This window comes from Eschscholzia californica, unplaced genomic scaffold (assembly GCF_041429995.1).
Source record: "Eschscholzia californica isolate CP2 unplaced genomic scaffold, dmEscCali1.0.p SCAF_5, whole genome shotgun sequence".
Classification (NCBI taxonomy): Eukaryota; Viridiplantae; Streptophyta; class Magnoliopsida; order Ranunculales; family Papaveraceae; genus Eschscholzia; species Eschscholzia californica.
Window position 1 is genome coordinate 53,505,782 of NW_028238472.1, and position 15,161 is coordinate 53,520,942.

A 15,161-nucleotide genomic window follows, 5' to 3' on the forward strand; every position below is an offset into this window, starting at 1 on the left:
AGATCAATTCTATCCATGCTCAGGTTAAAAATTATGCATGCGTGAAACACGTGTGGTATTTTGCGAGTGCACGAAAAATAAACGTGATTTTGTTCTTGTGCAAAACACGCGTGACAGTTTTTTAGTTTTTTTTTTCTTGAAATTAAACTTATATTACACTAACCAACCACTAAAATTTGATTACCAACGAACCACTTTTAATTACATCTTTCATAACTCCCTTCTTTTGATTATAAAGCAGAAGTTGTTCAATTTTCTTTATGTTTTGTTCCAACTAGGGAATTTTGTTTATCGGACAGGAAAGGTTCTAAATCATGATGGTTTCATGGAGACAAATTAAAGATGCTCGCTTGAAGAGTATTAGTCTTGTTGATGATGAGTTGTAATTCACTCCTACATCTTTAATTGAAAAAGATGTAGGTGGACCAAACTTCATTCATTGATGTTCTTTAATTCAAGAAGATCAAAACTTTATTGATTTCCATATAGATCTCTTCTAGCAGCCAATGGATCAAACTTCATTCCATCCTTGTAAGAAGGTGGCTTGTTTGTTTCTTTTAGAGTGGTGATGAATCTGAACCATGAAACAACATTGAAAAACTTTCATCATTCAATTCATTACCACTCAAAAGAAATACAAGGTGATTACTTGGAATGCCCGAACCCAGAAGTACCATTGGCGCATGAGCCCAACTTAATTCCCACCCCCACTCAGACCTTTACTTACACTCCGAGTTACAAAAATCTATGGCTATTAACTTGCTTAAAATGAAATACAAGAGAAAAGAAACTGTAATTCTCATACTGCAAGTATGGCGCAGTTGAGTTCTGAGACATGTGTACTGTGTTACTTCTTTTTATTTATAAAAGTATACAGATCGTTGTCAACACTTGATAGCCCAAGTGATTAAAGTGTTGACGTATACTCCAAAGGTACCTGGAAGTCCGGGGTTCGTCCCCAGAGAAGGTGGAATTTCTGGATTATTGAACTTGGAATTAATAGGGCATAAATAATTGTAGATGGACTTGACCATATGTTAGTTGGGCTTTAGGCTATAGTTAAGATGGATTGTAGGTTGCTTTGGTAGTTATAGTGTTTATCACATCTTTGATGTATCAATGCTGGTAGTTATAGTGCTTATCACATCTTTGATGTATCAATGTCAAAGTAATGACTATTGTATATCGAAGTCAACTGAAAAACATGTATTAAAAAAAAAGGTATACAGATAGTTGAAATAATTTTTTTATAATATACATATTGACTATATTAAAAGAAGTTTTTGTTACTACAGACATAGAAAAGTTAGAATACATTTACATGTTCTGCCTGACTAAACATTTCTGCACTTTTTCTTCTTGGCATATAAGATACGTACGGTACATATAGAACTAACAAATGCAACAAAATAAACAACCTAATGCCGTTGTTTTATATAGTACATTCGGAGCAAAAGGAAGGCTAAATACGATGATCAAATACGGGGAAGTAGGTTCATATCGAATACGAGGAAGTAGATTCATACCGGGGGATTCGCCAAATCGATTAACCCTTTTCTCGACAGGTTAGTTATAGAATCTGCTATAACTCTAGCACTTGATTTCATATAACCACCTGAAACATCAATGTTTTTAGGTAAGTATCTTTGATTAGCATATGAGATAAGCAAGAGGCACTAAAGGAAGAAGTGACAGGAGGGAGAACTCAGTTCCAATTCCAGGGCAGGCACTGTGGAAGACTTAACAAAGTAGTCCAGAGGCAGAACCCACGCCATCGATCTATTGTCATGATTGGTTACTAGCCATTTTGAGTAGTACTATATGGAATCATAGACCACATTAGCTGCCATTATAGGCACACACACGCTAGAATAAATAGGTAGGGCCCAATGGTGGACCAACTGTCCAAGACGGTGCAGATATCTGCTTCCCCAAGAAAGACAGAATCTTCTGCACGTATTGTGGTCAGATGACGTGGTCCATATAGCATTACTCCATGTACCAACTACTGTGTACCATTTCCTCGACATTCCAAGGGGATAGAAAAACTAGACAGGATTGTATAGTGCAGCAATGTGCCACACGTTGCCCAACCAAAGGACTACCAAGTCTGACGGCTGACGCTAGTGGTAAAATTTAACCTAAAAGCTATCAGATGCTTCATTTAACAACTCACTATTATCAAGTCGGTTAATTCGTATTTGGCCACAACTATTGACAACAACTCTCCCCCATTTGGGACTCTTCTGCCCATCAAACCAATTGGGCTAGTTGGTCAAATGTTGGGAACCAAATGGGAACTAACCATATAAAAAAGTGGAAGAGCAGGTAACCTGACGTAAGCATAACAAGAGGGATCTTCCTTTCTTTCGCAAACCTAAACACCTTCTCATCTCTATTGATTACTCCATCTGGGCTAACCTGAAAGTTTAAGAATATAATTAGTACTTTTTGCCTAGTTTCTGGGAGGCAGTAAACACATTGTAGTGCATATTGTGTGATAATTTTAAAGCATGTTGCTTTTACGCTTCGCTAAAGCATGTTGCTTTTACGCTTCGCTATATTAATAAATGAAAGCTATGCGTTTATCAGTCATCGGATAATAAACATTAAGGGTAACTAAATTCAAATTTCATTAATCTTGTCTGCTCGGAACAATTAACTTAACCCGAAGGCTACATTACCTTTAACTTGCCCAATGGATCACCATCGAGGATATCAGTCCCAGCATTGTACACAACCAATTCAGGGTCAAATCTACTTCCAGCAACCTATAACTCGCATTGAGATGGTGCATGAGTTGCCAACAGTATAAATCAAGTAATAGAAGTTAGGAACACCGTATGGTGTTGAAGATAGAAAGAGGAACTGTGAAAATATTCATACCTCAAGTGCTTTATTTAATTGTTCCAAATACGCTTCTGTTGTGATACCGCTCTGTGAGAATCAAAGAGAAGAGAATATTATATCGATAAATGGAGCAACACATGTTATCACTACTTCAACGGGAAAAAAAATCCATTATAAGAGCGATAAATAGTTGTTTACCGCTACTTCAACCTTTTGATCAATGAACTTTCTTGCCTCAAAATCCTGAAAATATATTGTACACAAGTCGTCGAAGAATAAATGCATGTAACCGAGATGAAATGATAAACAATCATGGAAGGAAACAAAGCAGCAAGAAAATACTTTATTTTGGACAGAAATCAGATATGATTCTGTTAAATGAAATATCTTACAAAGGGATATATCTCAGGATTGTACATGTCCAGAATATAAACTCTCCCTGTGGGTATCACAATTCACAATATCAATACCAATAGACAATTCAAAAAGAGGGAAAGTTTCTGCCGTAAGAGGAAGCTAAGAGAAATCGTACTATCATTAGAAAAGTCTGCTTCATGCCCATTCCCCTGATGTGCATCAAGATCAATAATCATCACCCTGCACGTATTTACATAATGAATAGGTCACTACAGAATGGCTTCTACCCACAGATTATATGCTGAATTTGAATATCTACCTTGAGATATTCAACCGAATAAATGCGAAGATGATACAGAGAGAAATGTCTGCATATACACAGAATCCCCCTCCTTTATGTGCACAACAGTGATGAAATCCTCCACCGACGTTAATGGCCCATCCCCGCTCTTTTGCAAGCTTTGCTGCCAGAATGGTCCCTCCGACCTACCACTAGCATAGAATCAGAATCTTTGGACAGAGAAAACTGCAAGTAAATCAAGAAGCTGCAAGAAGAAAAAATTCACCTGCTTGCAGAATGGATGGAGGACTTTCATCTGCACGAGAGGATTGGGTAGTAATGCGACAGGCGGTACCTACGCAAGGCAAAGAAATTATTTACTAGTCATGCATAAAAGTAGTCAAACTATACTAACTTCGATTTCTCATCAATCACATTGCCTCTTCGTTCTTTAGAAAAGTGAACGTTGGTACCGTCGGGTGTCGAAAGAAAAAAGATTTTACTGGGGTTTCGTTAGACAGTCTTTTAGCTCATGTCGTCTATAGTTGAATCCCACTTACTAATTATACTGTTCATTTGATTCGAGACATAAACATTTTATGTGGACTTCCCTACTCCCATAAAGTGAAGTCCAAGCTAACAAACACTGATGTCAAGGTTACCAAGCAACCTTGTAATGAGAAGAGATATAAAGATGTAAGAAACATTCAGTTTCACGTACCTCGATTATTATAGACACGTTCAAACTAGATTTCAGGCTGCATAGATATGATTCTGTATGTACCTAATAAAAAGGGTTTAAACACTTCAATATTTCTTGATTGGTCAAATTTGATATAAAGTAAGGTGAAATTTTCGATAACATTAATTGTCCGTTAACCAAGCCAGGTAAAAGCTAATCTCTCCCTTTCCTTCTTTTTTCCAAATAAGGGTACCAATGGTCGGAAAGTCTATGATAAGTTTGACATTATTGATTCATATTTCATTGGCATGAACCCAACCCTATTGAGAATAAACTGATCATGGGTACTCGCTTTTGAACGAAATTAACAAAATCATCAAAGAGAAAGCACCATTAACATAGAAATACTAATTTACTTACGTGGTTACCAAAAAAATTAGCTTCATAATCAATGAATATGGTGGTGTTTGTTTTTTCTCTGTGTGAATTTGACTCGTCAGAATCTGAACTTTCTGAATCAAATGGACCCAAAATCAACCAATAAAAACTAACATTCTGAAATCCGACCTAGAAAGAATAAACATCACCTATATTTGAGCAGCTACTACTATAACAGTATAACCTAGCTCCACCAATCATGTAGTTAAAAAATGCACATATATTAGCATAATCGAGTCGCATTCGAATAATTGAAGCAACAATAAAAGTAAGCTATGAATAATATAATGCAACAATTACCACAAGGAGATCATCTTTTGAAGCTTCAACTGGTTCAACTATCCGACTTTTCTCCAAAACACCTTCGTTTATGAGGAATTTGCATATTCTTCCCCATTTTGAAGAATCAAATGGGTGCCTATAGTAAAATTAATTTTGTTCAACAATCAAAATTTCATTTCTAGCAAACAACATAATCAGAGCAATTACTAGGGTTTCAACTGATTAATGAAGAACACACTTACAGTTTTTCGATACCGAAAAATGAGATGTCGTATGAAGAAGAGTAAATCAGAGGAACCTAAACAGTAGTAGTTCACAAAATTAGAAGATTGAAAACACGAAGAGATTAGAGATTGAATTTGAGATATGAAGTTCTGGAAATTTTTTACCTTAGTTAGAGGAACATCAAAGTATAGTTTGCTAGTAAGGACTCGGTTCCGTTTTAGGGTTTCAACATCAACTGAAGAAGAAGAAGAAGAAGGTCCTGAGATGGCCGCGGAGGAAGAAGTAGTAGCCATTTCTCGTAGCGCGACTGCACCAGTGAGAGCAGAAGCGTAGCGAGTGAGAATTTGGTAGGGTTTAATGGCCGTCTGAAGAAGGTCTAGAGAGAGAGAGAGAGCACGGATCGGACGTGAGAGGGAAAGAGATGATGAGTCAACTCGAGATGGTCTCTTAAAACTGATACGTGGCAAGCACGTAGTATTTACCGCGCGGATGGAAAATGGTTATAGAGAAATACGTGGCTCTGTAGGTGGGTAATCTAATGAAATTTGCTAGGATACAAAATTATGGTGGCCAATACGTGGACAACCGTTTTTCTTATATGGACAACTATTTTCGGGCCCGATGTGAGTCAACTATGCTTGACTTAGTTGACTTTAATTTAATAAGAGGACAACTCTATAAAACCTTTAATATTAAGAGTTAGTAACTTGTGGACCATTAACAAAAATAATAATTAAAAATAGAAAACCTAGTTGTCTTCTTCATCATCATCTTCTTCATCTTGTTAATCTTCTTCTCACCTCATGAGTTTTGCTAAAAAACATGTACTCATTTCTTCGTCCACATTTATATTTCAATACATGAACTAATAAAATAGTAAAGTACCAATGTTCAGTTGTTTAGTCGTTCAAATGATTAGGAAAATGCTAATTGTCTTCAATTATCAATGAAGATTTGTAGCAATCTGTTATACTCATTTTGGTACTGCAAGGATACTGTTAACATGATTTTTGTTTTGTTTTTTGTTTGTCAGATTGATTATTTATTTGGAAGCAACCCTATAGAAGGAGGTCCATACATAGGTAGGTTTTGGAAACAACTCACCAAAACAGGCTCACCACAGAGGAGCATCAGTCTCAGTGATGAACAATAATGAAATTATAGATGGCCCAATGAGTTTTGCTTCCTATTTCTCAAAGAACCAACCAAACCCTAACGAGTTAATCGGTGCAATTGTTGGTGGACCAGACTTTTTTGTAACTTCATTGATCAAAGGTGGGGATCTCCTTACCAGTTTCCGACTCCCCTTACCAATAGCCATGCTTAGACCATGTACTTTTGTTAACTCCTCAGCTATTGTTTTGTGGGAACAATCACTGCTACTATTTCGTGAGACACTCCCAAAACAGTAGCAGTTAGTGGGCTCATTTAGATCTACTTGTTTGCCACTCCAAAAGTTTTCTCTCTCTAGAAATTTGAGTGTTGGTGATGAAGAAGAAGTAGTTGAAGAAGAAGACCAATCTTAGGGTTTATGGGGGAAAAAAAGATTTAAAATAGAACATCTAATTTCAAGAGAACTTGAGTGAAAATAATCGAAAGTTGTCCCCTTAAAAATTGTTGTCCATATAAAAAATTAAATTTTTCTGGTTGTCCACGTAAAATAGTTGTCCATATAAGAAAAACGGTTGTCCACGTATTGGCCACCAAAATTATGAGTGGAAAAAATTCCAAACAACACACTTTTGATGTTTTTTTTTGTTTTCTTTCTTTTTGCATCTTCTCTTCACACTACTATTAACTCTGGCAACCATTAATTCTAACAAAGAGACCAACACTAATTCTGGCGACTATCTCTTTTCATCTGTTCTCTCTCTCCCTCTCTTGTTATTCTCTTCTTGTGTCTCGGCAAAGGGGAACCCCTTCCTGGTACACTCGTAACCAGACGATGGATTCCAGCGAAGAGACTATACCCTTCTGCTGAACTTAAATAGAAAAGATGGAGAAAGGGAGAGGAAAGAAAAGTGAGAGAGAGAGAGACAAAAGAGAGGAAAATATATCGCCACACGTTGTCGCCCATCTCAAACGAGCGACTTGAAAGGTGTGTTCAGCAATTTTTTTTTTTTATTATTTTCCATCTTTTTCTCCGATATTTTCCCTAAACATTGACCTTTTTCTATAGCCACGGTGGTGGAAAGATAAGAAAAAGTTTCTGGTTGTTTGGATCTCCCCAATCCAGCACCATTCCTTCTCACTCTCATAATGAGCGCCAACAAACGATCAATGACAAGGACATTTTTGTATAAATGTTTTTCTCTTCTCCATCTACCTCTGCCACGGCCATCGATTCTACACCATCATTTCTCTCTCTCTCCTCACCCCTACTTTTCGTTGGAATAGATAGAGAGTAGGAGATGGATGAGGGAAGGAAAAAAATAAGTGATGTTGGAATGAAATGAAGAAGAAAGTAAGAGAGAGATATAGAGGAGAGAAATGATGGGGGAGACGAAGAAGAAGAAGAATTTTTGTTGGCGCCAACAAATTTGACAAAACCATCCCAGACAACTTTTAATGTCTAGTAGTAGCACACATCCGTATGATAAATTCACGTAAACTGAAACCAAGAAAATAGAGATGCAAATAGAAATACAAACAAAACTGTTATTTTGGCTTCAAAAAAAAAAGGTGGCCAATACGTGGACAACTGTTTTTTTATATGAACAACTATTTTCGGGCCCGGTGCGAGTCAATTATGCTTGACTTAGTTGACTTTGATTTAATAAGGGGACAACTCCATAAAGTCGTAAATACTAACAGTTACTAACTTGTGGACCATTTAACAAAATAATAGTTCAAAATTGAAAACCTAAGTTGTCTTCTTCTTTATCATCTTCTTCCTTCTTCTTAGTCTTATTCTTATTCTTGTACTGCTACTAAAAGTAAACTATAGTTTCTATCACTTCCTTTTGTTTTTTTTATCAAACCCTAGATGAATGAAAAAGATAAAACTCATCAATCTCCACTTCCCTTATTTTTTAGTAAACTATAGTTTCTACCACTTCTCTTTGTTTTTTTAGTGAACTATAGTTTCTACTACTTCCCTTTGTTTTTTATCAAATCCTAGATGGGTTTTAATCAAACCCTACATTGATGGGTTTTGAAAGAATACAAAACGATTTCAAGGCAAAAAATCAAAGTGAAGAAGAAATTCCCAGAATTTCGTGGGAAATCTACGAAAATATGCTAGATTTTCGTGGCAAGTTTCCTTCTGTCTTGCCAAATTTTCGTAGGAAATCTACAAAATTTGCAAGTCAGATTTTTTTTTTTACAAAAATTCAGAAATTAAGATTCTCGTGTTTTATCGATTTTCCACGAAACACGAGCAACTCTACTTGTTTGTAAAAAAATATAGGGTTTCGAAATTTTTGATTTCTAGGTTTTAAAAGTTTAACAGGTTTTAGGGTTTTTAGATCTAATCTTCTGGTTAGGAATATCCTTCAACAATTCCCTTCCCTTTGTTTGATGTCATAATCTTCTCCAAAAAAAATTCTCTCTCTAGAAGTTTGGGTTGATGATGAAGATGATGTAGTAGAAGAAGACCAAACTTACTTAGGATTTATGAGGAAAGAGGGAGGTGTTAAAATAATATATCTAATTCTAAGAGGACTTGAGTGAAAATAATAGAGAATTGTCCCCTTAGAAACTGGTGTCCATATAAAAAAATTAATTATTTTGGTTGTCCACATAAGATGTTTGTCCATATAAGAAAAACGGTTGTCCACGTATTGGCCACCAAAAAAAATGTTATTTGGTCCGAAATTAGGGGTCAACCACAGGTCCAAGGCTGATGTAATTGGTTCCCATTAGTTAGGGCATTTCTCTCTCTCTCCGCATGGGCCGATCAAAGAGAGTTGGCCGCATCAGCTTTCGGCTTGGGATTGACTCCCAATTTCCGGCCAAATAGCATTTATCCAATGACAACACTATTTTACAATATGATTAGGTTTCATGAACCATGATCATGATCCAAATCATCTATCCCTTTCGAGCTCTGTAGTGCTCATTCATATATGTGGTACTAAACTCAGACAAAAGATCGAATAATCATGAAAAAACAAATTTCATTTCTTAAGAAGAGATTTGGGTTACAGAATTACAGTAAATTACAGAATGAAAAAATGAAGATAAGAATACTAAATAATATGATAAATGCATCTGAATTCTTGTCAGTTGTGTTTAAATAAAAATAGAAATATACATATTTACCTTAAGAAGGCCTACAAATATGAACTGAATCGAGCGGTTAATGTCCGATGATCATGGAAGGAATCGGAGGGGAGGGCATATTGACGCGAGTAGAGAAAGTGAAAGAGCTACCTTGAAGTTTGTTATGTCGGAACATCTTTCGGAGCAGAAGAAGCTTGAGGAAGGGTAATATCTCCGACACCTTTGGGTGGTCCGATACTACAGCGATCTGTGTTATGTCTTGCTATAGCATCCTTTAATTTCTGAAACTGCAGATTATTTCAAGAGTATCATAAGTACACGTCTAGAATTCAACAACGAAAAAAAAGAACGGTTATGTGTCTCGGTTCATGACTAGAACTGTTAGAGTTATAGGGTAAGAAATTGACAATATAATCGATTTTCATCCAATGGGGTACTACATAAAAACAGTTAAAACGGTTGTGATGGAAGAAAACGTTCATCTTCTTTCCGAACCACGTTTACTCGAATGACTTCAACATATAGCTTTAGAGTTTAGACCTTTAGTATCTCATGATGGTTGCAGCATAGATGGTGTTTGAACTATTAAAACTACTCAATTAAGCAATACAAAAGCAAGTAAAGATTCACGAAAATCATGAACCTACCTTTGCAAGTGAGCATGAAAACGATTCCAACTCTCCATCTGCGCCACGATAGAAGTGGAAATAAGGTAGAACCTTTACGTTCAAACTTTTGCACATTGGCTTGTTCTCATCAAAATTCACTTTAAGGAATAAGATGTCCGGGTGCTCTTCAGCGATCCTGCATAGCTGATAGGTCCATAAAACGAAAATATCAGGACAAGAAAACGTCAAAAACACAAGTTTTTTCGTCAAAGTAAGAATGAAAAACATTGAAAATAATATCCAGATACTACATAGAATGAAAGTGCTGAGTGAAGTCTCATGTAATTGACGATATAGAATAAATCATTTCAAAGAAACACATTAATCAATGATATTGAAACTTTCCTTCAAGTCGAAAAAGATAATGAGCCATCAGTTGATCTATTTAGGAAAAATAGGAGACAAGTACTTTATGAGTAGTAACTAAAAGTTCATAGACGGATAAAGTAACTACAAATACATGGTACCTTAGGAAATAAAGCACGACAAGAACCACACCAAGTACCATAAAAATCAACGATAACCAGTCTTTCTCCTGCTTCGCTTAAGGCATTTAAAAACTCTTCTGTAGAATGAATGTCAATCATATTCGGTAGTGAACACCTTTCCCACCATTTTGGGCCATCTGTTTCAGCAATGCGCCCGTGTACCTAAAGTAACAGAATGAACAAGAAACATTTATCCATGTCTTCTCTGTGTTTACGTGTGAAATTTACTAAAGCATATTTTAAAAAGATATTCAGGATAGCATGCTTAATATTTTCTATACAGTACAACTTTCTCTAACAAATAAGACAGACATGAGAAAGATGCAAACAGTGAAACATGATAGGTTGTTTTCCTTTCGAAAGAGTTCACTCACAAGGTTTTTCTTTCTTCGATTTACCTTTTCCGTGATGGATGAACTGAAGTATTGGGGTGAACCTAAACTTTGTATCATATCATAGATGTTCATTTTATAGTAAAATTAAACACTTCTTACAGGAACGAGAAGGAGGTGTTTGTGATACGAATATTTGTGAATCTGATTACTCCGTTTTAGAAGCAACTGATTAATTTTAACCTCATAACACAATTCCAACAGTAGCATATTCATAACTCTTATCGAAAAGTCACATAAGAACATCATTATGATAGAATATTCCTACCCAAATTGTTCCAATACAATATTATTATCCAGACAAACCAATATTATTGAAACCTCTTAAAAGTGGGTATTCAACGGAGTGATGGAATTTATGCAGGAAGCTATCAAACCAGTCAAACCCTCTTTCCTATTTTCAGGAAACAACATCAAATATGCTCAAACTTTAAAATAAACCTTACATTTAGATAGTATGTATTATCGACATCAGACCTAATTACTCGATAATGAGAACCCAAACCCATATTTCACTGTACCAACTACATAGGACCTAACTACATAAGAGCATCAAGAGTTTTGTGTATAAACTGATTAATCTGCTAGAAAGCACCTCATTAAAGAAACATCAAGTTTCAAATGTGTCAGAAAACAAAATTTTGAGGTAGATATCATAAAAATTGAAACTTTTTTCCGCCTAAATGTGCATAAACGAACAATTCTTTACGTTTCAATTGTGCAAGCACCTAGTTTAAGGCTAAATCATCAACTAAAACCCTAATTTAGTGTTATCAAATCTGTAATCAAACAATTCTAATCCCAAATAGATCCAAATAATTCAAGGGTAATCATTGTTTTAACATCAAATTATACTAAACAAACAGTGTAAATTAACTAATCTAATCAATACTATCCAAAATTCTACCAAGATTACCAGAAGAAAAAACCCTAATTAAAGAAATTACTACTTACCCTCCATGTCTTTCGTCCTCTGATAACAAGGGGAGAAGAAAAAATCGTGTTATCTGAGATTTTCTTTTGTGAGAGAAGACTACTAGATTGTATTGAACTGGAAGAAAATCTTGGCAAAGAAGATACAGTAAGAGAAGAAGAAGACGAACAAGAAGAAGAGTGGAGTGAGTAAAGAGATAAACGAAGGATATCCGCCATTGGAGGAGATATAGAGAGAGAAAGAGAGTGAGAGTTTTAGAGAGAGAGAGAGAGGGGGGGTTGAGAGAACTTCTGTTGAATTTGAATAAAATATTAGTTTCTCTCTCTAAACTCGATGAACAAGTTCATCTGATCCGCCATGAGAGAGTGATGATAACTAGTCTCTCTCACTAGTCTTCTGGTTCTGGACAAGAAGAGTAGAAATTCCAAGTCTAGTAGATATGTGTGGATTGTGTGAAGGCAAGTTTCCGAACCTCAGTTACTAGACCAATACCTAATTCGAACCAGACTTTAGTTAGTTGGTTCTATTTTTATTTTTCTTGCAATCCAAATTTGCTTCGATAATCATTGCAAACGTATTGATACGAAGTGATAAGCACGATAGCTATTGAACTTAAATTTTTATAGAAATTTGTAGAAAGCAAATAAACTACTGGTCTAAAGTCAATCTAACTATTTTATTTATACTAAGTTCAATAATCTTGGATTTACATTCTTATAGGATCGAACTTGGGACTCTCGTATTATGGGATTGATACACTACCGACTGGGCTACCCGCTGTTAACTAGTTGGTCCTATTGTATAACCTAAACCGGCTAACAAGATCCCGACTACTAGGATTAGGAGCTTACCCTATTCAACTGAGGCTAGTCCAATAAAAATAGATCCATCAATTTGAGAGGGGTTGATTTGATATTAACAAATATTTAGTGATTTTGTTTTACGCGTCCATAACGAAAAATGCTCACGCGTTAACTCCCATTTTTGAATTAGGTGAAAGAAATCTTAAGGTAAACCATGTTCTTAAGACTTGGCTTCTGGTCTCGTGGTTATTTAGAAGGATGCACAATCAAGTGAGCTTCATGTGCCAATAAAATTTCAAATATACGCGATATTGATTAACACATCGTTCATTTCTTAAACCGATTTTTCTACATCTCTCTTATTCATTTTTTTCGACGACTTTGTCACCATCCACTCGCTCTCGTTAGGGATTCCTCATTACGACCCCGATTACCATCAATAAGATAACGTGTTTCACATTGTAGTTACCATAAGAGGAGTTTGGAGTTTCATATTTTGTACTTTTTTCTTATAAAGCTTTAGAAAAAAAACTACTCTATAACATTAGCAAAATTGTCTCATTCATAATCTCTTACAAAATTGTTGTTAAAATTTCACAAACTACATTGAAAAATGAGCAAAAATGGAGTATTATTCATGAACTAGACAAAAGAATGGATTTCAAAAATGATTGAGTCCCATTATTAGGAGCTCCATGAATATTCAAAATTGAAGTAATCAAGTTATATATCTCAACATTCTCAAAAGATGGAACTTTAATACCTCTACCAAATTGAGGACCATGAGCTATAAAAATACTTCTCATTGAGAAGAAAGAATTATCATAACCATGAGATCCACCACATTCTTTTCGCTTCGATCTTTTATGTTCTACCTTAAACCCTTCTTCGATTAATCCAATTACCGGTGGAATTCTATTACTCGTTGAGTAATGAAGTCGATCGGGTAAATTTTCCTTGAGAAATATCTTCAAATTCATCCCATTTTCAACTTTTCTTGATCTTAAGCCTTCCATCATTTTCGAAACAATGTTGGAATAAGTTGAATATGAACTTGTTGGAGAAGGATTAATGGAAAGAACAGGACTATAAGTTTGAACCCATTTTTTCGGAATTTCGATCCATGGTTTTAAATCATCAAGATATATAATTTTCTTATCACAAGTACTAACCATTCCATGATCACCCACCATTAAAATAGTAACATCTTCGAAAATATCTCTTTTTTCTAATCCATTTATCAATCTACCAATCATTTTATCAATTCTAGTTATTGCTTTTGTGATTTCAGGATCATCTGGTCCAAATTTATGACCTTGATGATCTGGGTCATCAAAATACAAACTCATAAACACTGGAATTTCATCAACATCAAGATCAAAATAACCTAAAATGGAATCAACCCTTTCTTCAAATTGAATTGAACTATTAAACTGTTTACAGAACTTTGAAGAGCAAGTCCAAGAACCCTTTTTTACCTCAGAACCAGGCCAGAAAAAGGTAGCAGCTTTGAATCCATGATTAACTACAGTTTCCCAAATTGGTTCTCCTAACCACCATTTAGGGTTATGAGATTCATGACTACCCATATTGAAATTTTCACCATTACCCAAATCTTTAAAATGATTATTGATTATACCATGATAAGCTGGGTAAAGACCAGTAACAATGGAGTAATGGTTAGGGAAAGTTAGGGTTGGGAAAACAGGGATCAAACCCAAATCTGCTTCAGTTCCATTTTTGATTAATCTATGGATATTAGGTGTTGGGGTTTTAAATTGATACCCAAATCTAAACCCATCAGAAGAAATCAAAATAACAACTGGATGATTGAGTTTAGTTAGAGGACGAGCTTGGGGAGGAATTGAGGGTTTTGATGAAGATGAGGAGGAAGAAGAAGAGAAGAAGAGGAAAGCAAAGATTATGGAAGTTGATAGAGAGATGAATGTGATGATAGAAAGAGAAATGAGAATGATTGTTGGTTTTGGATTATGGGGAGGATTTGAAAATGATTCTGATGAGATGGTATTTGAGGAGAGAAGAGAAGTTGATGGATTTGGAGTTGGTTCATTTTCTTGTTCTAGGGTTGTTGATGAAGGAGGAGGAGATGGTTTTGATATGGAAAATGGATCAATACCCATTGAAGAGATTTTGATATATTTTGAATGGTTGAATCACACAAGTTTCACATTAAAGTTAGTTAGTTAGTTAGTTGCCCCATTCCTAAATTTTAGATGAGTTTTGTATATTTTAGGCAATAAAATTTATTTTTCTTCCTAGTGTATTCTCTACTGTAGCCACCCCTACTGATTACCACCTCCGACCACTATCGAGAGGTCAAGCAGATACAATAGGCATCACGATGCAAAGAGGTTTGGTTGGAGATGAACGAACGCGGTGTGCTTTAGAAGAAGTAATATGTTATCGAGGAGTCTTATTAGAAATGACGAAACCGTTTCTGAATACTCAAAGTTTCATATCCGAAACGATTTTCCAAGAAATTGCTCGTCCTCCTATTCCAACAAAAGTATGAAGTGG

General features: G+C 35.5%; 2 protein-coding genes and 1 pseudogene across 4 annotated transcripts; all 3 read right to left on the reverse strand.

Annotated features, from left to right (window-relative positions):
- Positions 1 to 1,230: 1,230 nt before the first annotated feature.
- On the reverse strand, positions 1,231 to 7,650 carry HDA2 (histone deacetylase 2). Of its 2 annotated transcripts, XM_086643350.1 has the most exons (14): positions 6,950 to 7,650; positions 5,279 to 5,662; positions 5,132 to 5,187; positions 4,908 to 5,025; positions 4,209 to 4,271; positions 3,774 to 3,842; positions 3,527 to 3,693; positions 3,383 to 3,447; positions 3,243 to 3,289; positions 3,049 to 3,093; positions 2,887 to 2,937; positions 2,685 to 2,771; positions 2,334 to 2,421; positions 1,231 to 1,615 (listed from the first exon to the last, which is right to left on the reverse strand). In XM_086643350.1, exons 2-14 carry the CDS (start codon positions 5,405 to 5,407, stop codon positions 1,521 to 1,523), a joined length of 1,080 nt encoding a protein of 359 aa, XP_086499476.1. In that variant the 5' UTR covers positions 5,408 to 5,662; positions 6,950 to 7,650; the 3' UTR covers positions 1,231 to 1,520. The 2 variants fall into 2 exon arrangements, with proteins under 2 accessions (XP_086499476.1, XP_086499478.1); XM_086643352.1 differs by lacking the exons at positions 4,209 to 4,271; positions 6,950 to 7,650 and having other exon boundaries at positions 5,279 to 5,557.
- A 1,562-nt stretch (positions 7,651 to 9,212) lies between these two features.
- Positions 9,213 to 12,204, reverse strand: LOC147540657 (thioredoxin-like 2, chloroplastic). Its single transcript, XM_086642092.1, has 4 exons — positions 11,841 to 12,204; positions 10,474 to 10,656; positions 9,986 to 10,150; positions 9,213 to 9,625 (listed from the first exon to the last, which is right to left on the reverse strand). The coding sequence occupies exons 1-4, from the start codon at positions 12,036 to 12,038 to the stop codon at positions 9,500 to 9,502; spliced, it is 672 nt and encodes a 223-aa protein (XP_086498218.1). The 5' UTR covers positions 12,039 to 12,204; the 3' UTR covers positions 9,213 to 9,499.
- Positions 12,205 to 13,141: 937 nt separating this feature from the next.
- Positions 13,142 to 14,775, reverse strand: LOC147540658 (nucleotide pyrophosphatase/phosphodiesterase 1 pseudogene; annotated as a pseudogene). Its single transcript, XR_015225703.1, has one exon. The product of XR_015225703.1 is annotated as a nucleotide pyrophosphatase/phosphodiesterase 1 pseudogene (transcript).
- Positions 14,776 to 15,161: the final 386 nt, after the last annotated feature.